Source organism: Carcharodon carcharias, chromosome 10, assembly GCF_017639515.1.
Source record: "Carcharodon carcharias isolate sCarCar2 chromosome 10, sCarCar2.pri, whole genome shotgun sequence".
NCBI lineage: Eukaryota > Metazoa > Chordata > Chondrichthyes > Lamniformes > Lamnidae > Carcharodon > Carcharodon carcharias.
Genome location: NC_054476.1, coordinates 47,851,988 through 47,878,332, shown reverse-complemented (window position 1 = coordinate 47,878,332; position 26,345 = coordinate 47,851,988). Strand labels below are relative to the sequence as shown.

General features: G+C 40.7%; 2 protein-coding genes across 5 annotated transcripts in view; one reads left to right on the top strand and one right to left on the bottom strand.

Annotated features, from left to right (window-relative positions):
- Window positions 1–3,517: 3,517 nt before the first annotated feature.
- akip1 (A kinase (PRKA) interacting protein 1) lies at window positions 3,518–25,044 on the bottom strand. Of its 3 annotated transcripts, none has more exons than XM_041196765.1 (6): window positions 24,956–25,044; window positions 14,945–15,233; window positions 13,308–13,922; window positions 9,858–9,938; window positions 5,902–6,011; window positions 3,518–4,073 (listed from the first exon to the last, which is right to left on the bottom strand). In XM_041196765.1, exons 3-6 carry the CDS (start codon window positions 13,908–13,910, stop codon window positions 4,019–4,021), a joined length of 849 nt encoding a protein of 282 aa, XP_041052699.1. In that variant the 5' UTR covers window positions 13,911–13,922; window positions 14,945–15,233; window positions 24,956–25,044; the 3' UTR covers window positions 3,518–4,018. The 3 variants fall into 3 exon arrangements, with proteins under 3 accessions (XP_041052699.1, XP_041052698.1, XP_041052700.1); XM_041196764.1 differs by having other exon boundaries at window positions 5,902–5,997; XM_041196766.1 differs by having other exon boundaries at window positions 5,902–5,997; window positions 13,746–13,922; window positions 24,956–25,024.
- An 892-nt stretch (window positions 25,045–25,936) lies between these two features.
- Window positions 25,937–26,345, top strand: part of dennd2b (DENN domain containing 2B) — a 521,499-nt gene continuing 521,090 nt past the window's right edge. Inside the window, exon 1 of one of the 2 annotated variants that reach the window (XM_041196869.1) lies at window positions 25,937–26,057. The gene's annotated coding sequence lies outside the window, so the exon portion shown is untranslated. The remainder of the gene's footprint in view (window positions 26,058–26,345) is intronic. The other variant, XM_041196870.1, reaches the window with a different exon arrangement.

The window sequence follows — 26,345 nt, the reverse complement described above, 5'->3', positions numbered from 1 at the left end:
TGGAGGAAGCATGGCGCTCAGCCATGAGGCTCATTGCATCGGTGATGCTCCGCGTGGACTCCTCCAGCATGGGCACCATGCCACGCATCGCCTCATGTATCTCTGCCAGATCATCCCGCATAGCCTCCTGCACTTCCAGCGTTCGCTGCCTCACAGAGACTCCAGAGGCACATCATCAGCCACCGACCGAGCAAGTATCTGGTTCCCAGCAGTCCTCCAACTGGCGGCACCCTCTGTCTCTGCCCGCATCTTAAGCAAGTGTGAAGCGCCTTCACCGCTGTGCCTTGGGACACTAGCCGAAGATCTGATTCCCATCGAAGTGCTAGTATCTGTGCAGGTGCCTGCCTGGCTGAGATAGTGTGACGCTGGAGAGTGCATTTGCTCAGGAGTTTCAAAGCTGAGAGGTGGGCCCTCTGCCGTCTCCTCCCGGTCCTGCTCCGGTGATGCTGAAAGGAAGAAAAAGGATATATGATTAGTTACAGTGCAGACAACGTCAACTTGCATGCCACTCCCCCAGATCATTATGTGCTCATCCTTCCATTATAAAGGGTAAACCCATGTTGCAAACTTCAATCATGGAGCATTCAGCAGTGCCATGGCTTCTGTGACACATATGGTGACCTGAGTACTCACGAACCATACCTCCCTGTGGCACCCCAGCCTCACCGCCACCAGTGGACCTGGGGGTATGACACCTCTCAAGGTCAATGGCCTGCTGCTCGAAGCTGTTAGGATGGCCAACTGGGCCTGCCCTCTGCCAGTCTGCATTTGTTCTGATGCATTGTGCGCAATCTTTTCCTGAAAAGGAGAGAGGAGCATTAGTCCAGCATGCACCTAAATTCCCATCGCATCTCCTGCCAACCCAGCCAGAGTGGGACATTGCAGGACTCCAGCTCTTCGTCATCCCGCAGCTGCTGCACACTCACCCAAACAAGCCAGGGTTGACCCCCCGGCCCATTACCCAAATGCTGCCTCCTTCACATGTGGCACCACAAGGTGTCAATTTGCTAAGCAAGGAGGCACAAGCACGTGGAGCGTAAACACCAGAAGATGGATTGGTGCCCCGCCAACTGGAAGCTCCCCTCTCAGTATTTTAGCACCCTGACTTCGACAAGCTTGGCAGTTCCAGCACTCTGCCTAGATGCAGGCCCTTGACTTTCAAAGCCATTCTATACTCTGAGTGTCAGTGTCACATATGCTGCAGATGCAGAACACATTCTAACTCAACCCTCTTAGAGTGAACTGGGCATGGGCAATCCCTGCTGTCATACCCAATGAGGGATCCATGCGTGATGGATTCAATGATGTTACTGTACTCAGAGTTGGCGGGAGGTGTGGTGGTGGGGGAGGTGGTGGTTTGGGGGAAAGAGTGACAGCTGTATTCAGTGACTTGAAGCAACATGGTACTCACTCTTCCTGAGTGCAGATCATCATTGAACCTTTTGTGGCACTGGAGCCATGTGCGCCGCACCACGTCATGGGAGCTCACACTCTCGGCCATCTCCTCCCATGTACGTTTGGTCAGGTGGGGAGGCCTCTGCCTCCCATCCCTCTGAAGGACCTCCTGCCGCACTGCTACCTCCTCCAGGAGGGCAGTTAGGCACTCGTCTGAAAGACGAGGAGTACACTGCCCACTGGCCTACCCTCCAGCCTGGCCTGCCTCCCAGGCTTGCGTCACCAACATTGCCCCTCTGCAGAGCCCTTCTCCCAGCCATTGCGAGCAGCCTTTCCAAGGCAGCCAGGCCTTCATTTAAACAGGCCGCCGGGTTGCCATTGGACCCAGTGGCCTGAGCGCACCTGCTATGCACGGGAATTGTGAACTACGCTGGGCGGGCCTTAATTGGCGCACCTGTGTAAAATGGTGGCACAGACTCGATCGCAGGCAGTAATCGGGTCCACGTCCGCCCGCACCCACTCCCAACCTCCCCATAGAATAGTTACAGTACAGAAGGCCATTTGGCCTGCTGTCATTGCTAGCTCACTACAAGAATTAATCAATTATTCACACTTATTCCCACTTCCCTGCCCTTTCTCAATAGCCCTGCAATATTTTTTTTCACTTCAGGTGACTATCCAATTCCCTTTTGAAAGGCATGATTGAATCAGCTGCCACTACACTGTCAAGACAGTGTATTCCAGATCCTAACCATTCACTGCATATCAAAGATTCTCCTCATGTTGTCATTGGCAAAAGAACCAATCACTTTAAATTGGTGTCCCGTGGTTTTTGACCCTACTGCCAACGGGAACTGTTTCTCTCTATCTGCTCTGTACAGACTCATGATTTTGAATAGCTCTATCAAATCTCCTCTCAGCCTTCCCTTCTCTAAGAAAAGCAATCAAGCTTCTTCAATTTATCTACATTACTAAATTTTCTCATCCCTGGAACCATTCTCATAGATCATTTCTAAAATACAGTTCTCAGAATTGGACACAATATGCCTGTTGAGGCTGAGCCAGTGTTTTATAAAGGTTCACCATAACTTCCTTACTTTTGTACTATATGCCTCTATTTATAAAGCCCAAGATTTTGAATTCCTTTTTAACCACTTTCTCAATCGGCATTGCCTTCACCAATTTGTGCATCCCTTTTAGAACCGTAACCTTTATATTGCCTCTGCTCGTTATTCCTACCCAAATGTATCACTTCAAACTTCCACGCATTAAATTTCACCTGCCATGGTCTGCCTATTCCACTGGCCTGTCTATGTCCTCTTGAAGTCTATCACAATCCTCCTTTGTCACCTCCAAACTCAATGCTCTCCTTGTCAGCTTTCTATTCTCCATAAGCCTCAGTATATCTAAAACTCTGTTCGTGGTATCCTATCTCACACCAAGTTCTGCTCATCCATTATCCCTGCCCACACTGAGGTACACGGGCCCCAGGTGTCCTAATGCCTCAAATTTAAAATTTTCATCCTGGTGTTTAAATCCCTCCATTGACTATCACCTCCTCCAGCCCATCAATAGTCCTGACCTTTCCATTAGTCTCCTCTTATGTATCCCTCCCTAGTTATTTGGATAGCATTCTCTGACATTACCTCTGTATAACCCCTCCATCTCCTCGTCCTCCTCCATCAAGAAGCTTCTTCTCCATGTCTTTAACCAAGCTTTGGGTCAGAATTCCTAATCTCTCTAACTTTGACTCAACATCCATTTTTAATACATCTCTTTGTAAAGCACCCTGGGTCATTTTTTCTGCATTTAAAGGCACTATATAAATACAAGTTATTGCTGTTGTAAAATCTGTCCTCCCCATTGTTTGAGTGACATTTATCTAATTAATCCTTGCATAATGAGCAATTCATTATAAATTCATCTTTCCCATAAAAAACCCTTTATAATTTTGACCCTGACATACAAGAGTCCACATAGTGATTCTTTCACATACATAAAGTTAAATGTCAAAAGTTTCAGTAATAAAATAGAGCCCTTACAGACTAGAATGATAGACAATGCATTTGCTTTTGAGGCGGAAAGGTTCTTCACGTGAAAAGAGAGGAGGAAAGACTATTGTCAGAACTTTTATTTTGAAATTTCCAAAAATATACTGCCATAAAGTTCCATCATTTACAACAACAGTGCAATACTACCAATATTGGCTTTTAGTCTCAATTTGCATAAAATATATTAAAAATTAATCTGTTTATAAGGACAAGAGCTGTAACAAAACTAAATAAAATTGTCATGTATGAAGAACATAATACAAAAATACACTGCATAATTCAGTTACATTCAATTTTAAAACTGTATTCCATTCAAATGCATTAAGCAGCTCGGCACTTTAAAACTGGTTGTTTCACTTAGTCTTTAATTGCTGCATGGAGAAATAAATATTGTATAGACCTCAAAATTCCAAAAGTCCCTGTACAAAAATACAGGGCTAATGGTTGTTGCCACATGCCCTCCAACACCTTATTCTATACACATCAGACATTAAAGGTAAGATCGATGGTCTGATCTGGACCCAGATGTATCACATGCGTCTGCTCTCTCTCAGATACTCTGGATTTTGCTGTCACTGCATAAGAACCTGGTGCCACTTGAATATGAACCTCGTCAATGCGTTTAACCTATTTGTTAAAAAGAGAGGGGCAATTGTCACTAAGAGCAGATCACACTACTAGATTAGCTTGCATTTTAAAGAAAAACCTCACCATTACTGTAGCTGCATGCCTTATTGTTATTTTTTGCCAAATCAACTGCTGTGTAAGAACAGCATGTTAAGCCTGGTTTTCCTGTGTACGGTTGGTACGGGCTGTCTCGGCAAACCAGTCTTGAATTGGGGGCCTTAAACAGGCATTAGGCCTCTTATTTGTAACATTGTGATTCCTGATACCAATTGAAAGTGGTGGTGACTCTATCAAAATAGTAGAGTCAGGAATTAGAAGCTCCCCCTTTGCCTGTACCAGCTCCAAGAACAATCTGCGCAAGGGTGAAGTGACATCAAGTTAATGACCCACTCAAAGCACAGACCACCAATGAACTGCTGTTAGGCAGTGAATCTCTCCCCGGTGCATTTACCAAGTACTTCACAAAAATAAATGCTTATGTTCGTCAGCATTACACCTGTTTTACCACCTGCACTGTATGACTATAAATTATTAGCTAAGAATTTCCTTTGACTGCTCCTGTCTCACAACCATAGCTTTGGCAGAAACCCCATTTATGTGGTTTTCTCAATACTTCTGGCAAAGCTTGGGCTGGTGGAGAGGGAGCAGCTTCAAGAAAATTCCCAGCCATTATCTCCAGGAAGAAGTCCTAAACCCTTTCTAGAAATACATTGGAATGGAGAAACTGGGGGAAAAGCCATGGTTCACAGTACAGGGAAACTACAAGACTGCAAAATTAAGAAGACATATCTTGAAGTAATGACTATTAGATAATGTCAAACTTGGCATTCAAAAACCTGATTGTTGGCAACAGGAAAGCTGAGCTCTTGAAACTCTGTTGTGAGACACTGTTATACGCGTGCTTTGTGCACTAATTTAACTGTATACTGAAATGAGCTAATACCTCCATTAAAAAAGTGGGAAAAGACAATGCTTATGAAAACATCAACCATTCGTGAGCAAAATATTCACACAGCATAACTTCAAAGCGCTCTCTCCCATCCAACTTCTCTCTCTCCACCATCAGGAGGTGCCTTTCACTCTCACTCTCTGTGATGATCTTTAGTGCTAAAAGGATGTTGTTGATAATGTCACAGACACAATCCTGCTAATTGCTTCCCCTACTTTTGAGGTGTTATTAGATGCAGCTGTAGTTCATTGCAAATGTGTACTTCATGGCCGCCATGTTGAAGCTTTTGGAGGCCACTTAGCACTTGAAAAGCTGCAGAGTCAATTTTCTAAGTTTCTATGTTTAAATTCTCCAGTTTTGGATTTAGCTCAGTATAGGTCAACCTTTATTCCTGTAGGAAAACTTGGAGTTTCAGATGAACCAAAAGCAGCTGTTTTTTTTAAAAAAAACATGAAGTGAAATTTAATTCCTGAAAATGAAAAAGTATATGGTCACAGATATTCTAGTCAAACCAGCTTAATCGTAAAACTAAGTCAACTATTTAGCTAATAATGCAAACTCAAAACAAGACTGAAATATTAAAACACAGAGCAGATCAATCAGCTACTGAAAAAGAAAGACAAATTAATGTTTCAAGCAGAATACTTCATGGGAGCTTAACTGAAACATGAATCTCTCTTGCTTTTTCAAATAGCATTGGCTGCTGGATATTTCCAGCATTTTCTATTTTTATTTCGAGTTTTCAAATTTTGCATTTCTTTTCCTTTCTCCTTCTTTCTTGTCAGAATTATAACTAAAACCTGGCATGGAATCACTTTGAAACTGCTCCATGATTGCAGCCGCCTGCCTTTCTACACCTAGACCCCAGATCTCACTCACAGGAGCTTTGGTGGTTGATGGATGCATGTGGTATCGTTGAATATGGTTTTCCTCCATTTTGTCCCTTTCACACAGTGGCATATTCTTATAATAGTGCTGCAAGATAAAAACTATAGAATTATCACAATAGGCTAATCATATTCAGTCTTTTACATCTATATCATCCGAAATAGCCAAACTGTAACAAAACAGCCTGATGCATACAACACCATTATGACACAATTAGTCACAGAACATAACCCATGGGATTGCATGCCTTGTATTTTTTTGCCAGTAGTTCAGTTTATTTTAACAATGCTGTTATACTCAAGACACCAGTTTCAGATTAATATCTGCTTATATGATGTTAGCAGAGCTGACTTATACTGCTGGTTTTCATCACTGACCAGTCAAAGCAAAACTCTGCACTTCCGAGCTCAGCTAACCCCAACCGAAATGTTGGTCAAATGCTGTCTTGTTTTCTAGTAACACTGGTCATTTGCTCATGTTAAAAGTGTTAAATAATCAGTTTAAAAAGGAATTTCACCTCAACTACAATTACACCACAAAACCTGACTCTGAGCTGGGCCTGTACCATTTGTGAATATTAGATCTCCCAACTTAATTTCCAAATGATATCCATGGCTAAAGTAATATGAATCAGTTTTGGTTTTACATTATTGCAAAATGTACTGTATAACTGATTTATAAAAAAGCATTGGGGGAAGAGTAGAGTCTCTATATTCCTTTCTCCTAGTAAAAAGCAAATTAAAAATCAGTTTTTAACATCAATGTAATTCAGATAGGTATAGAGTAATTATTATACTCAAGATTTTTTTTCTTGCATGGGATGTGCACATCGCTGGCAAAGCCAGCATTTGTTGCCCATCCCTAATTGTCTTGAACAGGTAGTGGTGAGTCACCTTGTTGAACTGCTACAATCCATGTGGTGTAGGTGCACCTACAGTGGTATTAGGCAGTGAGTTCCAGGATTTTGACCCAGTGACACTGAAGGAACAGTGCTATAGTTCTGGATGATGTGTGGCTTAGAGGGGAACTTGTAGGTAGTGGTGCTCCCACTAGGTGGCAGAGATCATGGTTTGGAAGGGGCTGTAGAAGGAACCTTGATGATTTGCTGCAATTCATCTTGTAGATAGTACATACTGCTGCTACTGTGTGTCTGTGGTGATGGGAGTGAATGTTTAAGGTGACAAATGGGGTGCCAAACAGGCTGCTTTGCCCTGGATGGTTTCGAGATTTTGATGGTTGGAGCTGCACTCATCTAGGCATGTGATGAGCGTTCCATCATACTCCTGAATTGTGCCTTGCTGATAGTGGAAAGGTTTTTAGGAGTCAATGAATTAGTCACCACAGAATTCCTGACCTCTGACCTGCTCTTGTAGCCAAAGTATTAAATGGCTGATCTGGCTAAGTTTCTGGTCAATGACAATCCCCAGGATGTTGATGATGCAGGATATTCAGTGATGACAATGCCATCGAACATCAAGGGATCGTTAGATTCTCTTTTGTACTGGATGGCCATTACCTGGCATTTGTGTTGCGCATGTCACTTGCCACTTATCTGAACGTTGTCCCGATCTGGCTGCATGCTATTTCACTATTTGGGGAGTCATGAATGTTACTGAACACTGTGCAATCTTCAGCAAACATCCCCATTTCTGACCTTGTGACAGAAAAATCATCATTGATGAAGTAGCTGAAGATGGTTGGGCTCAGCAATGTCCTCAGGCGGAGAGGCCAACAACCACAACCACCTCCTTTGTGTTATATAATGGATGACAGAAAGGTTAACCAAGCAACATCAGGCATGTCAATGGCCCAAAGGGCAACTGATTAATGGTTAAACAAAAATGTGAAAAAAAACTTAATTTTTTGACTTCAGATAATCTGAAGAGGTTGTTGAGAAAACAAGGGGGACCCAAGCAGCTGACAATTTAGAGAATCTTCCAACAAATTAATTGACATCAGGACCTAATCCGCACACTATTTAGAGCACCAGCCCAAACGGCATACTTGAACTCATGGCTACCCTTACAAAAACAGGGCAGGTCAGGATTGCAATTGTGCTTGAGACACCAGACAATCTGTGAGCAACATTACATTTCAACCCACATATAATTAAAATCTAACACTTAAACAATATTGGGACTAAACTCCAGGAATAAAGTAATTCTTTTAAATTCCCAAAAATCAGCTCAGCACTGATGATGGGGCTGAATGAATTCACTCTACTGTTGCCAGTTCCAAACTAGCCTGGTTGCTTCACTCCTGTGTATCTTTTTCAACAACAACTTACATTGTTATAGCGGCTTTAACGTAATGAAATGTCCCAAGGCGCTTCACAGGAACATTATAAAACAAAGTATGATACTGAGCCACATAAGGAGATATCAGCTTGGTCAACAGAGGTAGGTTTAAAGAAGTGTCTAAAAGGAAGAAAGCGAGGTAGAGAAACAGAAGAATAGGGAGGGAATTCCTGAGCTTAGGGTTTCGACAGATGAAGGCATGGCCACTAATGGTGGAACAATTAAAACCAGGATGCATAAGAGGCCAGAATTAGAGGAGCATAGATATCTTAGAGGGTTGTGGGGCTGGAGATGATTACAGTGATAGGGAAGGGCAAGGCCATGGCCATAGAGGGATTTGAAAACAAGGATAAGAATTTTAAAATTGCTTGACTGGGAGCAAATATAGGTCAGCAAGCACAGAGCTGCTGGGGAACAGGGCTTGCTGCAATTTAAGACATTGGCAGCAGAGTATTGGATGACCTCAAATTTACAGAGAGTAGAATGTGGGGGACCAACCAGAAGTGTATTGGAGTAGTCGATTCTTGAGGTACCAAAGGCATGAATGAAGGTTTCAGCAGCAGATGAGCCGAGATGGGGCAAGATGCTATGGAGGTGGAAATAGGTGTCTTAGTGACGGCATGTAAATGAGGGTAGCAGTTTATCTTGGGGTCAAATGTGACACTAAGGTTCTGAACAGACTGGCTTAATCTCAGACGGTTGCCAAGGAGAGGGACAGACAAGTCACTCTTGAAAAGTCACCCTTGACATTGTCTATCCAGCACTTTGTCTTGCTCAGCTTCTTGTTCCATGTACTGTTGTATCCTGGGCTATTCTTGAAACATGACTTTCTTCCTTGGATCACAGTATAAGCAATAATTCTTGTCCAAGCCATGTCCTTATTAAATCATCATTGATTTTTTGTATCCTGGATATTCTTAATACTATTCTCAACCAATTTAGCTCTGTGATTTGTACCTTTTATTCCATCAACTTTTCTAATTTTCCAGCACCTGGATCATTATAAAAATTTAGAATAGCCATTGTTTCAAACTCTTGCTTTTGTTTTTACTTAAATACTTTTAGCTTTCCATTTTTAAAAGCAGCAGAAACAAGTCCATTAGTTTGTTTCATGTATCCTTCACAGCTCCTATCTTTGACACTAACCCATGAAAGCATACAAGTTTTCTCATCTGTTCAACTGCATTGCTTATAATTATAATGTGTACATCTTCCTGATGCTTCACAAATGACATGACCTTTGTATTAATTGTATAGTAATTGACTGTTTAATTGTATGCAGGTGGTGGGCTGTGTCTGGGGATACACTTGTGCTCCTTGGAGCAGATAAAAACTGGTGCTTGGGTTTGGAGATTCTTGTTTGCAATGTGTGTCTGTAAATAAAAAATTACAAAGTTTGTGAAGATTAGGCTCCTGTTCTATCCTTCACCGCCCGACTTTCTGGAACAGAATATTTGAACTAATATTTGTAGTGCTATAAGAGCAACTTGAGTATGTTGATTATATTGATGAGTGATCATAATCCTGTAATTTGGAGATTATGCTCAGACAGTACCCACAACGTAAAACTCATTTTGCTTGGGTCGTAAAAATATCTGGAAATTTGGTGAAGAGAAACAATGGACAGATTCTAATAGCTACATATCTCACCTTACACTGCCTGGTGACGTGAGCCATACATTGCAGAAGTGAAGCAAAAGCTTCATTGATGTCAGTCCACTCTGCTTTACCCTGACAAAGAGACATAATCAGAGTCACACTGGGGTTCTAGTTGCCACAAGCAAATCAGTCTACAGTCTTGCTAACACTACAATAAGCTTATGCCTACTGCTAAGGTGATATTAATAATATACAATATCTTCATGAAGTTGCAATCACTGTCAAGTAAATGATGCTGTAATTGGTAGGAGAGCAACTTATGAGTGAGATGATACTAAAACAGGAAGCACGATGAATAATTCTGAGAACCAACTTAGTTGCAAGTGGATACTGATAAGATATTGTGTCAAAAATGGAATTTAATATCAATAAGTATGAGGTGGTTCATTTTGATAGAAAAGAGACTAGGTAATAGCAAACAGCAGAGGTATTTGGGGGTTGACGAAGTAGAACATCCCAAGATGCTTCACAAGAGTTGCAGCTCAGCTGAATAAGGCCATTAGAAAGCTAATGGGTTTTATGTCAAAAGTGTAAGTTGAGATGTAGCCTAACTTAGTCTACAGTTCTATGTAGTTTTGGGCTCCATGTTATATGAGGTAATAGTGAGGGTACAGTACAGATTCACTAGAATGCTATCTGTATAAAGGAAATACAAAAGGAGCAACACAAGTTGCTAAGGCCATAAAGAGCACTGAATTCACTTCTAGTGGAGTAGAATACAAAACAGGGAGGTCATACTAAATTTATATCGAATCATGGTTAGACCACAAAGGGTATTGTGTGCATACTACAAGAAGTTCTCCGCACTACAAAAAAAATTAAAGCACTAGAGAAAATAAAAAAAGGATTTACAATATTTCCAGAATTAAGAGAATTATTAGGATAGATTGAGCAGGCCAGGACACTCTCGGCTGGAAGAGAGAGATTAAGAGATTTGAAAAGAGGCATTTAGAATTTATGAAGGCATTCAGTAGTATGTAAATAGAGGAAGGTTTCCACTTATGGGTTGGTCCAGAACAAGCGGTCACAAATAGGAAACAGCCATTAACAGATCAAAGAAAGAAATTGGGAGGAATACTTTAGATGGAGAACGGTGTGAAGGTGGAATACACTGCCACACAGTGATTGGAGCAGATTGTATTGACACATTTAAGGGGAGATTCTCATGCAGACATGAGAAAGGAATAGAGTAATATAGGACCAGGTGGGAAGAGGCAATCAGAGTGGGAGACAGATCAATGGGGACTATAAACACTGACATAAACTAGTTGGGCCGAGTGGCCTGTTTCTGTGCTGCAGATTCTATACATGTATGAAAATCTGAAGAAAGACTTGAAAATTGTGTTGTTTTTGTTAAGATAGAAGAGATTGTGGATCATTTAAGAATAACACAGGTCCATGCCGGTATTTATGTTCCATAAGAGCCTCCTCCCACTCTTCATCTAAGTCTGTCTACATATCCTTCTATTCCTTTCTTCCTTATGTATTTATCTAGATTTCTCCTCAAACACATCTATGCTAGTCGTCTCAACTAGTCCTTGTTGTAGTGAATTTCACATTCTAACCAATCTCTGGTTAATGAAGCTTTTCCTGAATTTCCTTTTGGATTTATTATTGACTGTCTTATATTTATGGCTCCTAGTTCTGTTCCCCACACCCCACCCCCGCAAATGGAAACACCTTCTCTCCGTCTTTCCGATTAAACACTTCCATAATCTTAAAGAACTCTACCAATCACCCTTCAGTCTTTTTTTCTAGAGAAAAGCCTTTGCCTGTTCAACATTTCCTGATGAGGAATAACTTCTCAGTTCTGGCATCATTCTAGTAAATTTTGTTTTACACCTTCTCCAATGTTTCTAGGCATTTTGTATTATGGAGACCAGAATTGTCCACAGGACTCCAACTGTAGTTGAACTAAAGTTCTACACAAATTTAAAATAGTTTTGCTGGTTTTCAATTCTATCCATCTAGAAATGAACCCAATGTTTTTTTAACACCCATATTAATCTGCACAGCTACTTTTAATGATTTTTGTATCAGTACCCCCAAATCCCTCTGTTCCTGTACTCCATTTAAACATTTATTCCCAAGGAGTAAGTGCCCTCCTTATTCGTATAAAAATGAACCATGCCACCCTTATCCATATTGACATTCATTTGCCAACTATGTTTATTAGTTTATTAGTATCTTTCTGACTTAACCATACCCCTCAATTTAGTGTCACCCACAAATGCTTTAATTGTACATCTAATTCCTGAATCCATGTTATTTATGTAAGTAGTGAACAGTTGTTTCCTAAAACCAATCCTATTTCCCACCTCTTGCCAGTCTCAATAGCTACCTTTAACCTCAAATCTCCATTTCCTAGTCAGCTTGCTATCTATTCTGGATGAGACAGAATACATAGAAACAAACCATTTCTAGTGGTTGAGGTGTCCAGAATGAGCATAGATACAAGTTTAAAAGTGAGATAGGGCAGAGGGCAGGAAATACTTATTTGTAGAGGGTTGAGAGGCCATAGAATGCACCACCAGAATTAGTGATTGAAGCAGAGAACACTTTTTGTCTTTACGCTTTCATGGGATGTGGACAACACTGGACATTGCCCATCCCTAACTGCCTTGAACTGACCTTGCTAGGTCATTTCAGAGGGCAGCTAAGGTTCAACCACATTGGTGTGGATCTGGAGTCACACGTAGGCCAGACCAGGTAAGGATGACAGATTTCCTTCCCTAACGGACATTAGTGAACCAGATGGGTTTTTACGGCAATCAATGATAGTTTCATGGTCACCACCATGGATACTAGCTTTATATTCCAGATTTACTAACTGAATTCAAATTCCACCAGCTGCCATGGTGGGATTTCAACCCATGTTCCCAGAGCATTAGCTGGTATGGTTAATACAGAAAGAGATTAATAAACTAGCTGAATGGGCACATAGGGTTTCTGGATTTCTAGTCCAGTGCCATTAATACTATGCCACTGTCTCCCTAATATTAACTTTAAAGATTAGATAGATAGTTGAAGGGCAATAACAGATGTGGAGATGATGTGGGCACAAAGGTTTAGGGCTACTGTTCATATGAATGTTTACATTAACGCAAACACTTTGGATCAACTGATCCATATCCTTGTTGTCATTTCAATGTAATGATTTTTAAAATTTCAATTTTAAATTTCAATAGTTATCAAAATTTTATTGTTCTTTAATTCCAGTGCTTTACTATACATTGCTTTCTTGATATACAGCAACATGATGGAAGTATAAAAGGCATTATCTGATTAACAATGGTCTGTGGGTATCCCGGGCATTTTCAATCATTATATTCATTTCAGAATTTACCAATTTCTACTACTATAACAGGTTTTTTATGAACATAAATTATTGGTACTCTGAACAGTCTCTAGGAAAACAAAACAAATTGAATTTGCCACAACCTTATTTCTCACTGAATGTGCTGCTGATCCACAGGCTCCATCCCATGTTATCACCTTATCCCTTGTTGTTGAAGGTGCTGTTATTCTGCACGTTCTATCTTGTCCTGTCACCTTATCTCTCACTAGTGAAGGACCTGTTATACAGCATGTTCCATTGTGTGCCTTCTCATTTTTTGTTGGTGAAGATACTGCTGTCCTGCACACTCTATCTTCTGCTAATCTCTCATCTCCTGCTGTTGAACACAGTGTTGTTGCACTTATTTTATCTTGTACTTTCATCTCATCTGTTGAAGATGACATTTCCTGTATTTTCTCCTGTGTTACAACTTCAGCTTCCCCTACTGAAGATGTTATTTCACTTACTTCATCATGGGTTAATATCTCACCACATGGAACAGAGGTCTTTGTCATTTGGCACGTTTCAGTTTGCACTTTTACCTCATCTTTCTGAACTGAAGATTCTTCTCTTTCCCTTTCTCCACCACATGACATATCATCCATGGACCAATGTACTCTCCTCTTCTGAGCACGTTCCAAAACTTCCCGCCCAAGCTGTGATGAGCGCTTCAAAGCACTTTGAAGCTGGCAGCTGCCAGGTTCCATGATAACGTAACCCTGGTGGAAGAGGAAATATCTAATCAACATTTATTTTGCCGAGCAAAAATGTACTAACTATTACTTTTATGAAGTCTATTTTGGAAAATCATTCTGCACATTATTTTACAACATATACTAATCTTGTATAAGTGTTCTGGGATTTATTCATTTCTATTGTACTGTCTTGTGCCAAGACATTCCAATAGTCTCAGTCTTCAGTGCAAACTTAGCTTCACTTATAGCTATCAAAAGAATTTTTATTCTATCTGGATGACAGTATACATCATGAAAATTAAATAGTGCACAGTAAATATAAAGCTGTGCTTTATAGCCCCAATTATCAGTTTATCCAGTGAGTAGCTAAGCTGTGTAAAACAGGTTTGAATTTATTTTCCCCTGGGTTTGATTTTATGCAAAGTCAGCAGACTTAATACAGGGGAAACTAAATTGCCCTTTGACGCTGTGGTCTACAAAGAAATCATTTGTCCGGGATCTATGCAGTGTCAGATCTCCAGGCTAGAGAGGCAGTGTGGTGTGAAGCTTGGATTAAAATTGCTCGGCTCTAATGGTGTAAAAACGGGCCTTCTGCAACAAGTGTTTGTGTAGATGCACCATCTTAAACATCAAAAAAATTGCTGAGACTGGGACATTCTCCATAGACGCAGCCAGACAACTTCCCACGCCAACTGATGCATAGCTATATTAGAGCAATAACTCTGGTCCTAACAGCAGCGACTCTGACCAATTGCGCAGTATAACTGTACATTTCCACTTGGGAAAAAGTCCATACAATTTTAACAAGACTTCACTACTAACATCCGCCCTCTGGGACTGGGCGGCATTAACCAGCTGACTAACACAACTACTTTCCTTTCTCCTTCTCCGCCTAGTTTTTATTCAGATTTTAGGCAGAACCTCAGTCTCTAGACTCATTCAGCGCCTGGTTCCTTCCCCAGGAAATACTCCAAAACACGCGCAAGCCCGGGGTGGCGCCAAACGACTTCTACAATAGTAGCGATTCAAAGTAACAATTCCCTTACTCGGCTGCACTTGGTTCCATTCACAAGAAACGGATATCCCCACAAAAGCACCCGCTGTCCCTGGGTCGGGGCCGCCGGTCTGAATGAGAACGGTTTTCCGTCACGAGAAGACCCGCCCCTTCCTCCTCACGTCACTCAGAAGGACGTTGTCTTGAAACGCAATTTGAGAGTCAGTGCATGAGGCGCTGAAGCATCTGGTTGCTGCTTTCAGGGTAGGTGCCTTACCACTTTAAATCTGTAGAAGTATTTAGGGCTCTCTCGAGGATTGTGCTGGAGTCCCCAGACATTGCTGCAAACAAAATTATAGGGACATTAAAAAGTTGCCTTTGTTTTCATTTTCGTTGCGAGCGCTTTTGTTTGTTACTCATAAAAATACTGTAGATGGAGAAAAACAGAAGGTTTTAAGTGTTAGGTTGAACATGTCCAACGGCCAATGCTGGGGCAGGGGCCAAGGCAGTTGGAGACAGCAGGTCCGGTGATGTGTCCAACTGGAATGGGCAAAATTTGAGGTACTGTTACTGTCAATTTGGACGAGTTCCAACTAAGGATTACACCTGAAATGTCAACCTTGTTAAGATGCTGATGACCTGAGTAATTGCTAATGTTTCTAAATATTTTTGATTTCATGGTCTAGGTCAGGAATCTTAATTACAAGAAGGGAAACTTTAAAATTCAGTCAAAATGCACTATGTTAGGAGCTACATTGCTGTTACTCAAATACTAATAATGAAAAACAGGACAGTGACACATTTCAACAACATTTTAAAAATTATTACAAAAAAGTTACTGATTGTATTATTGAGAAAGTGTCATTCAATGTCAATAAAAAGTTTAATTGCCATCAAAATGAATAATCGTTCAAGGTTGGGAGATGCACAAGAGTTCTTAATGAGCTGCAGGTTTCAGTCCCCTGGTCTAGGTGCTATTTTACATAATGGTGTCACGGTTACCTGTAATTCTTTTTTAAACTTTCATTCATATAGTGATTCATAACATGGTCAAAAGGCCTCATAGTGCCTTGAAGTACAGTGACTGTTTTGTAGGCAAAGCCACTTTGCAGCAGTAATGCGACACAGACAGCAATGAAATGGGTCAACAAATATATACGTCCTCACATGAACAAATGAAAGAATCAATATGAACAAAAAGCTTATGAAAATCTGTACAGTAATTTAGAAAAATAAAGATACAGGGGCCAGTATTTTGGGCATCACGCACATACATTTAATACAGCAAGCTAACTTTACCTGTGAAATTTAGTCAGTTAGATTAAATTGTGGTGCTAAGGAGTGCAACATGTAAATACAATTGGAGCACATCACTGTTCAGTACCAGTACCATCTTGAAAGTTTGCTGATCGCTCTTAAGGCTGTTATTCTGAAGATGGGGAGTAATGTCATCAGTGTTATGACTTGGATGGGAGGAGTGTGCAGTTTGACTAGTCCTACTGCTCCACAGGTGGCACCATTAGTTTAAAAGTTTGATTCACTCACCAAAACGTTTACCTTCACCACTATTACCCAGAAAAAAAGAGACTTTAATCAGGCTTCTTTCAATAAACAGCAAACATATTAGTTTATTACAAAACCAGTCTTGTCAAATAGAAAGACAAAGCTTATTAACACCCAGTATGGAATCTGAAAGAAAACAGATTACTCTTCAACGTACCCTAAGTCACACACACACATACACAACACACATACCAAAAATAGAGGAATTCTGCCAAAGGTTAAAAGTTAATGGTTCCAGGGAAAAGGACAGATGATGGAGTCCTTGAAATGGCATCAGGGTTATGCGGTTGGTCTCAGCACTGATCTGCGAAACAGTTGATGATTCTTGCACTGCTTTTCAGGCAGACTCGAGGAACACTTGCAGGTACTCAGTTCCAGCGCATAGAGCAACTTAGCAACAGCTTATATTTACTTCTGGCTGTGGACTGGCTTTGGACTGCACAAAGGCTGCTGTCTTCCTTCACAAGCAGTTGGTCCTTCTTCTCAAAGCAAAACCAAAACCAACTTTTAAACACAGTTCCAGGCATTTTTTTCCCCCAGAGCCATAAACTACCATGTGACCCCTTTTGAACACAGTCCATCAGGGTCAAGAGGTTGCCTTCTTTGCCTGGTTGTCTTCTGCTTAATTGCCTTTTCTTGGAAATGGATGCCGCTTCCAAGAAAAACAGAGTTCTTGCATTAACCATTTAAGGAACAGTGTCTTTTAAAATACAAATTCTTCCAGAATGTTCTTAGTCCTCAAAGATGGATCATTTTCTGTGATTAAGATGTTCATCACATCAGTAAGAACATGGAGGAGAATGGTAGCATTTAATTAAACAAGTTTGCAGGTCCTGCTTGTGGAGGTCTTCAGGGAAACATTTAATTTCACCCTCCCATTGGGAAAGTGATTGGATAAAGTGGAATGCTGGTTTATACAGTGCTCGATTTTACCCTCCTTTGAGGTCAATAGGGAGGAATATTAGGCAGGGTGTAAAACTGTCATTTCACCTGCTCCTGCCTGTTAGGATTACCCCACAGAACCCACAAATACTTCTAGGACCTGTTTAGTGCTCATTCAAGGGCTTCGCCTCTTCTGACCTTTGCTGTCTACTTGCTGATCCTCGTTCTTCAATCTGTCCCAGTGTGACTTTCCATCCATGTCCCTACATTTTCTCACTCATATATGTTTCCAGTCACCATCTTTATGACAATCCAACTCTGACTACCTGCGTATTTGGTGTAATCTTGCAACATAAAAAGGTTTTAAAAAGCAGGATATAGAAATAAAGGAATAGGTATGAAAGCATTCAGATAAATTAGGAGATGTACATAACACATACACACCAAAAGAAAATTCCTGCAACATAACTAAAGCCCAGCTTATTCTTTAATGTTCTTCAGGGAAGGGAGGCTGCCACCCCTACTTACTCTGGTTTACATGTGATTCCAGTCCCATGTTAAATGGTTGATTTTTAATGCCCTATGATATGGTATATCTAACAACAAACAGCAACAATTTGTATTTATATAGCATATTTTTGCATAAAATGTCTCAAGGCACTTCATAGGAGCATTAAAAATACAAAATGTGGCAAAAAAAACACAAAAGGAGATATGAGGGCAGATAATTAGGCTCAAAGAGGTAGGTTTTAAAGAGTTTTTTTAAATAAGGGTAGCTAGGGAGACAGTTGGAGAAGCTTAGGGAGGGAATTCCAGAGCTTAGGGCCCAGGGAGCTGAAGGCATGGCTACCAGTGTCGGAGCAATTAAAATCAGGATGCTGAAGAAGCCAGAATTAAAGAAGTGCAGATACCTGGACAAATGACTGGAGGAAATTACAGAGGTAGGGAGGGGCAAGGTCATGGGCAGATTTGAAAACAAGGATGAGAATTTTAAAATCAAGGTGTTGCTTAACCAAAAGCCAAAGTCGGTCAGTGAGCACATTGGTGGCGGGTGAACAGGTCTTACTGCAGGTTTGGATGATGTCAGGTTTACAAAGGATAGAATGTGGGGAATCATCCAGGTGTGCCTTGAAATATTTAAGCAGAAAGGTAAAAAAAGACATGGATGAGGGTTTCAGCAGCAGATATATTGAGGTAGGGACAGAGTCAAGTGATGTTATGGAGGTGGAAATAGGCAGTTTTAGTGTTTTGTGGTCAGGGTCAGCTATCACACCAAGGTTGCAAATAATCAGGATCAGCCTCAGACAGATGCCAAGGAGAAAGATGGAATCAGTGACTAGGGAGTGGAGTTTGAGGCAAAGACCATGGTTTTTAGTTGGAGGAAATTTTGGCTCATCCAGTACTGGATGTCAGACAAGTAGTTTGACAATTTAGAGAAGGTGGAAGAGTTGAGAGAGGTGGTGATGAGGTAGGAATGGGTGTCGTCAGCGAGCATGTGGAAACTGATGTGTTTTCGCCAAGGAGCAGCATGTAGGTGAGAAATAATAGGGGGCAAAAGAAAGATTCTTTGGGGAAATCAGACATAATGGTGCTGGAGCAGGAGGAGAAGCTATTACAGGTGATCTTCTAATTAATATTAGATAAACAAGAATGGAACCAGGCAAGTGTAGTCCCACCCAGTTGGGCAATGATAGAAAGACATTGTAGGAAGATGGTGCGGTCAGCTGTGTCAAAGGCTACAGACAAGTTCAGAAAGGGTGGTTTATTTTTGTTACTGTCACATAGGATGTCAATTGTGATCTTGATAAGAGTCGTATTGGTACTGTGACCTGATTGGAGGAATTCAAAAATAGAGTTCCAGAAAAATTGGACATGGATTTGGGAGGCGACAGCCTGTTTCGTGTACTTATAGAGTAGAGAAAGTGAGGTGATGGAATGATGGTTTGCAAAGACAGTGGGTTCAAGGGTTGGTGTTTTGAGGAGATGGGTGATGACAGTAGGTTTAAAGGAGAAAGGGACAGTACCTGAGGATAGCAATTCATTAACAATATGAGCCCATAGGGGAACCAGGAGAGGAGTAGGGTGGTGATTAGTGGGAATAGGGTCAAAAGAGCAGGGAGGTGGGTCTCATGGACAAGATGAGCTCAGAGAGGGCCTGAGAGGAGATAAGAGAGAAACTAGAGAAAGATACAAGTTCACGAGGCAGGCAGGGGGTTCTTTAGAGAAGAGTTTGGCCCAGTGGGTTAGGGGAAGGGAGGGAAGCGGCTCATTGGATGGTCTCAATCTTGATGACAAAGGAGTCCATGAACTTCTTGCATTTGTTGTTGGAGGTGAGGTGGGAAGAGATGGGGAGATGGGTTTAAGAAGATGCTTTGCAGTAGAGAAAAGAAGCCAGGTGTTATCTTTGCATTCTAGGATGATCCTGGAATAGTGAGCAAGCCAGTCAATTATAAACAATCACTACAGCATGTTATGATATGGCAGGTGTTATTTGTCAGGCTGACCAAATCCACAAGGGAAACTTGGCCATGATATCACAACGGTTTTGCAATTTGTATTTATTACAAGAAGATTTGTGCACTGAATTCAGTAGTGATGAGTCCACTGACACCTTTAGAGATCTTAAAAATTAAATTAAAATAATTATTAACAAAAGAAACAAATTAAAACACATACACAAGATTACAGTTACACCATTACTTAATGTTACACCATCCCAAAATTCTTAATTAACTTAACTCTCAACTACACACCATCTTTTTAAGGCAACAGTCCAAAAATAGATTTTAAATTTTGATGGGCAATTCTCCAAGGTTACCACAGGCACCTAGTTGACAGTGGAATTCCAAAGGCTTTTTACACAACTTTGGTTACTAGAACAGCAGACTTCTGAAAAGGAGCTAGAGGCTGTTTTCCTTGAGTCTGTTTCTTTTAGATCTTACATGGCCACACCCCCCTCACAGCCTTCCATCCTTCTTTAAATATATTTCTCTCTCTTTAATCCCATTGTTCCCATATGTCTTTGAAATTTACTTTTCCCATAATATAAAAATCTTTCATGTTACCATTATGGTCAGCACTTTTGGGAAAAATCAACATAATAACCTTGCCCTATTTATCCTGTCAGTTGTAAAACTTTATCATGTTTCTTTGAAAATCCAACAAATTTTCCCCTTATCTAAAAATGCAAATTTCATTTGCACCCTATCTACTGACTTTACCTTAGCTCACTCATTAGCATATCAAATACCCTTTTTACATCTAACTCTTTTGATCATTTCAATCTTGCAATCTATCCGACTCTAATTCAATTAAATCAGCCACACACATACACACACACACACCCATAAGCCTACCTTACAATATCCTATAATACATTTATGAAAAATAGGATAATTTTGCGACAAAAGTTCAATAACGTGGAAATTAAACAAGGGATACAGACCTCTCGCAATGTCATAGACAACTTATCTGGATCGAACTTAGGCAATCTCCGTCCAGGTGAGCCAAAAGGTCTTCCTCACTAATGTTTGGGTATTCATGCCTCAGTTGGGAGAATTCTCCCTTGGTCAAGATATATTTGCATTCTCAGAATCACTCTAACTAATATCCCCAACTCTTACATCACTATTAAATGCGGAAAATACTCAGACAGCATCTGTGGAGAAAAAGAATTAACCTTTCAGGTTGATGATCTTTCATCAGAACTGAAAGTTAGAAATTTTTAGGTTTTAAGCAAGTGAAAGAGGGCAATGGTGGGACAAAGAACAAACAGGAAGATCTGTTATAGGATAAAGGACAGGAAAGATTAAATGACAAAAGGGTTGGTGGTGTGGGGCCAAAGGTAGTGGTAGTGGGACCAGTAAAGAAACAAAAGGTGTGTCTGGAGGAGGTGTGAATGGCAGAATAATGCACAGCTGCCATCCCGAAGCAAAAGGGAAAAATAAGAGAGTAAAACCACAAGAAACTTGCTTGGTTTTATTCTCTTGTTTCTCTGTCTCTTTTTTGCTTTTGTTATTTAATCTCTCCTCCCCTTCATCCTATCCCTTTTATTCTTTTTCCCACCGTCTCCTTTTCACGTCTTAAAATCTATTACATTTCCAACTTCACAATTCTCTTGAAAGGTCATCCACCTGAGACATTAACTCTGTTTCTTTCTCCACAGATGCCGCCAGACCTGCTGAGCATTTCCAGCATTTTCTGTTTATATTTTAGATTTCCAGCATCTGCAGTATTTTGCTTTTGTTCTCTATCACCATACCTAGTATGCCCTATCAGCATAGACCACTATCCGTGGGGTCACATTGGTATATGTGGGAACAAGAGTTCATACTATCTGAGTACCTTTAATGTCCTGGGTTAGGCTGACACTTGAGTTGTTAAACCAGCTTTCTGCTGAGCATGGAATGTATTATATAAGCAGGCCTAAGACAAGGCTACCTCCACAGACAAGGAAGTTCATGGACTGCGGAAGGGTCGCTCAGGCATGTCTGTGATGGTCTGGAATATTAGCTTTGTCTCTTCTGTTTTATGCCAGTGAAATGATGGGAAAGGTTTGTGAGGGAAATATAACCATGGTAATAAAATGACTGGAAGAGTTTAAGATGGCAATATAACCATGACAACAGGATAATTGGTAGAGATTGAGAAAGGTCAACTACATATTGCTAGCTCCATGTTGTTATTTTGTTCTCATTTTTATGTAACTTTGATGTATCATGATTCAATAGTATGGATGAAATTTAGACATTAAAGCTACAAGTTGTACAGAAGTGTGAGTTAGATAGATAGAATTGTGTATAATCACTGGAGCACTCAATCTGGAATTGTGTAGTATAATGTCTCAATAAAGACCTGAACACTCATACTTGAATTGTGAAATGTGATAAATTAATAAAGACTTGACCCTGCGTTGTTACCACTGCATGTGTGTATACTCTGATATTTAAAGTAATGAGACTAATTAGAACAAAAAAGTACTCAACAGTATATTGTCAGGTTGGAATGTCCCTGGGCATCATCAGCATTGATTCCAAACACCATAAAGTTTCCTGGCTTCAGGTCGAAGGGTTCAAAGAAACTTCCTGCTGATTATCTCCTACTATGCTTCCTCAACTGGCAAATCAATATTCCACCCAGCTGAGTATCACTTGGAAGAAGTACTGAGAGAAGCATTGGCAGAGAATAGAGAACTTTAGTGTCAACAGCCAAGGAGGTTCAGCCGTATACCACTGACTCAATCCTGAAGGATATAACTACCAGACTGATCTTGCATCATATGGTGAGGGAACCAACACAAAGGAGTGACTTACTTGACCTCATCCTAACCAGCCTATCAACTGCAGACACATAGGTCTATTATAGTACACAGTTCACTGCACAGACCTTGTGAACTTGAAGTTTCATCTCTATGCTGTGGACATTCTGCATCACGTAGTGTGATATTACCAGTGTGCTATGTGGAATGGACTAAGGATAGATCCTGCAGCCCAAAACTAGGTATGCACGACATGCTATGGACCATCAATAGCTACAGAATGGTGTACTGTGAAGTTCCATTATCTCATTCTTCACTTCAGCATCATGCCAAGAGAACAATCTTCAATGGTGACTTTAGATGCATCTTGGAATGAGATACAGTATGTCAGACAACATAAAGTCAATTCTATGCCAAGCAGCAAATATTTTAGACAGTATTAAGTGATTCCTCAAAGAATAGATTACAGTAAAGTTCTCTCATCTCATTGCATTAAGTTGAGAATGATGGTGGTCAGTGAAGAAACTACTGGGAGGAGGAAGCTTCACGAACATCCTCATTCTTAACCATGGTTAAACTCAGCATGTCCTTGCAGAAGATAACGTTGAAGATTTTGCAAGTGTTTTCAGCCAAAATTACTCAGAGGACAATCTTACTTCTCCTCCTCCCAAATCTCTAGATCCCAAACATAGATGCTAATGCCCAGTCAATTTAGTTCATGCAACATTAAAAGGGTGGCTAAGTACACAACACAGTTTAGGCTGTGGACCCTGATAAAATCCTGACTGTAGCACTAAAACCTGCATACCAGCTCTAACTGTCTCGTACAGGTATGAAACTGTCATCAACTCAACAATGTGGAAGATTGCCCAGGCAGACCCAATTCACAAATAAGGATGAACCTAACCCATCTAATTTCTCCACTATCAGCATCTGTAAGGTGATGGAAGAAGTCATAACTAACACCTACTCATCTACGATCCACTCACTGACATTCAGGTCAGGTTCATCAGTAACTACTCAGCTCCAGACCTCATCACAAGGGTACAAGTGCAGAATGCTTGAGGAAAGATGAATCACTGTCCTTGACAGCTGAGCACCATGGAGCCCTAGCAAGTCTAAGGTCAATCGTGGTCAAATAGAAAACTCTTCAGTGGCTGAAGTCATACCTCATGCAAACAAAAATGGTCATGGTTGCTGGCAGACAATTATCGTAGCCCTAGCAATCCAGCTGGAGTCCTTAAGGAAGCATCTTCAGCCCAATTGTCTTTAGCTGTTTCATCAATAACCTTCCCTATGTCATAAGGCCAGGTGGGCTGTTCGTTATTGATTCTATGTTAGTTCCATTCACAACTCCCAATAATGAAGCATCATATATCAGCCCATAGAAGAACTTTGACATTATTAATAGGTATATAGATAGCAGGTAATGATGACCTCCAACAAGAAAATTCCAGCACCTCCCTCTAACCTTCAAGTGACATTTCAACAGCCAAGATTCCCACGATTCTGAGGGTTGCCATTAACAAGAAGTTTAATAGAACCGGCCATATAAATATTGTGGCTACAAGAGCAGGACAGCTCGCCTACTGACCGTAATGACTTGATAGAGAGGACAGGTTTCAACAAGAAACAGATAAACTTTATTACAGAGAGCTTTTCAGGTGATACATGCTGGATCAGGACTCTCGTCAGGAAACCCACCCCCAAGATTAACCGCACTTCGGGCTCATTGGTCAGAGCCTCCAAGAACATCACGTGACCCCGATAGACAGCAGGGAAGGTTATACCTTCAGTTACTATACTGACCCTTCAGTGTCTATCCACCATTAACGAGGCTCAAGTCAGACCTGCTGTGGAATACTCAACACTTGAGTGGACTTGCCAATACAATACACAAGAAACTTGACGGTGTCCAGGACAGATCATTTTTCTTGGTCGGATCACCTGCCACCATTATTCATCTCCTCCATCACCAGTGCATTTTTTTACTTCAACAACGCGCCAAGATTACTTTGGAGCAACTTCCTTCCGTGTGACCTCTACCATCAAGAAAAGAATAACGTAATTTGCAAGCCTCCCTCCGAGCTACACACATATACTGCTGTTCCTTCATATCCTAGAATTCCCCGCTTAACTTTATCCTGGGAATGTAATTAGAAGTCAATTAAAGAACTATGTTCTTATAACAAATTGTCACATGAAATACAATATTTATGGGGCAATTCAAGGATAATTAAATAAATGGAATAGAATTGAGCTGTATTCAAACATTTCAAGTTATAATAGTCATAATCGAATGAGATATCAAACACAACAATTCGACATTATTGTAAAGGATTCAGAGAAAAATCGATTTACCTACTCAGCAGATCAAGCAAAGATGCTCAGCAACTTATTTTGCTAAAAGCGCACCATTAATGTTTATATGAATGCTACTGTAATTTGAGAGATTTCAATACTTCAACCATTCAGTGGGGAATTGTAAAGTTAAAATAAAGATTTGGTTCAACCAGAAAAGCAGTCGGTTGAGAAAATGATAGGGACAAATTAACTTAGCTGACAACAAGAAAATCTGACAATACGAGGTCCTCCAGTGGAAAGGCCGTTTTTGTGTGGCTGGTGGGAGAAGTTGAGGATAGATTCTTTCTGCTTCAGCTGCCCAGCCTGACCGCGGCGTGGCGCCCTCACCACACGCTCATGGAGGGATTCCGTATTGGAATATCTGGAAGTCCCAGGCACAGGACATGGCATTTCTGTATTTTGTGCCTAACATAGGACGCAACGAGTAACGGTGGTGAGCCTTAGACTATACCAAAACCATTGTATTCATGGCGCTCTGTTCATTCCTTCTGCACATTTGCAAAACCACGTCAAGATATCCACTAAAAGGCTTTCTTTTAAAAAAGCAAAGATTGATAGTTGGTCTTAAAATACGATTTAAACCTTTAGGTATTTTCACAATTAATTGGACGATTATCAATAATCTGGTCAGTTTTTGTATTAATCGCAATTGCTGCCTATTTCTTGGATGAGTTTGTTGCTGATTTTAGCATCTTATTGCCAACACTGGCTTTTGGAGAGTTTTTCAATGCACAATGAGTAACAAGCCCATTACACGGTGTAAACCTCTGCTTTCCCTCCCCCGTCAAAAAATATGGAAATTGTTAAAGACCGCTTGACTTTCACCTTCCCGCTGAGCTACGGGGATCTCTCTTTTCGGTTAATTCCATAAATTCAGATGTGAGCTCAACCCTCCCGGTTATTACGCTTTAGACTTTATCCGTTTGAAATTTCACATCAATAACAGGAGCTCCGTCACCGCTTCCGGAGTCTTTAGCATTCTCTCAAAAAAAACCCCTCCTGAACAGAATTGGGGCAGAGCTCGGGGCACTATCCGCAACGAACTTCAAACAAAATACTTATTTCTTCAAGAATTTCAAGTTTTTTGTTACAATGCACGGTAAGGAGCTAATTCCACATATTTATCTCTGTTAGACGTCGACACGTGCTCGTTGCTGCTTTGTTAAAATCTGACACTATTTGGTGAACGTTTTTTTTGTGCGTTTTCTCCTGAAATCCGTGGACATGTTATCACTGAGAATAATATTATTAAGCTCTCCCTCGTTCTCCCTATTTATATCGTGCTTTCCCATATGAAACTTTTTAAGAGCTTGGTGTTTCGCCTGAAATATTTTGGATCGCGACGTTTCGTTAAACAGAACAACTGGATCTGTTCTATTTCCACAAA

Coding starts and splice junctions, on each gene's coding strand:
- akip1 (XM_041196764.1), bottom strand. CDS start 13,910: ATGGAACCTGGCAGCTGCCAGCTTCAAAGTGCTTTGAAGCGCTCATCA. Junction 9,939..13,307: donor CACATTCAGTGAGAAATAAG/GTTGTGGCAAAT, acceptor TCTCTTTGTCAG/GGTAAAGCAGAGTGGACTGA. Junction 4,074..5,901: donor CATCAACCACCAAAGCTCCT/GTGAGTGAGATC, acceptor TTTAACAAATAG/GTTAAACGCATTGACGAGGT.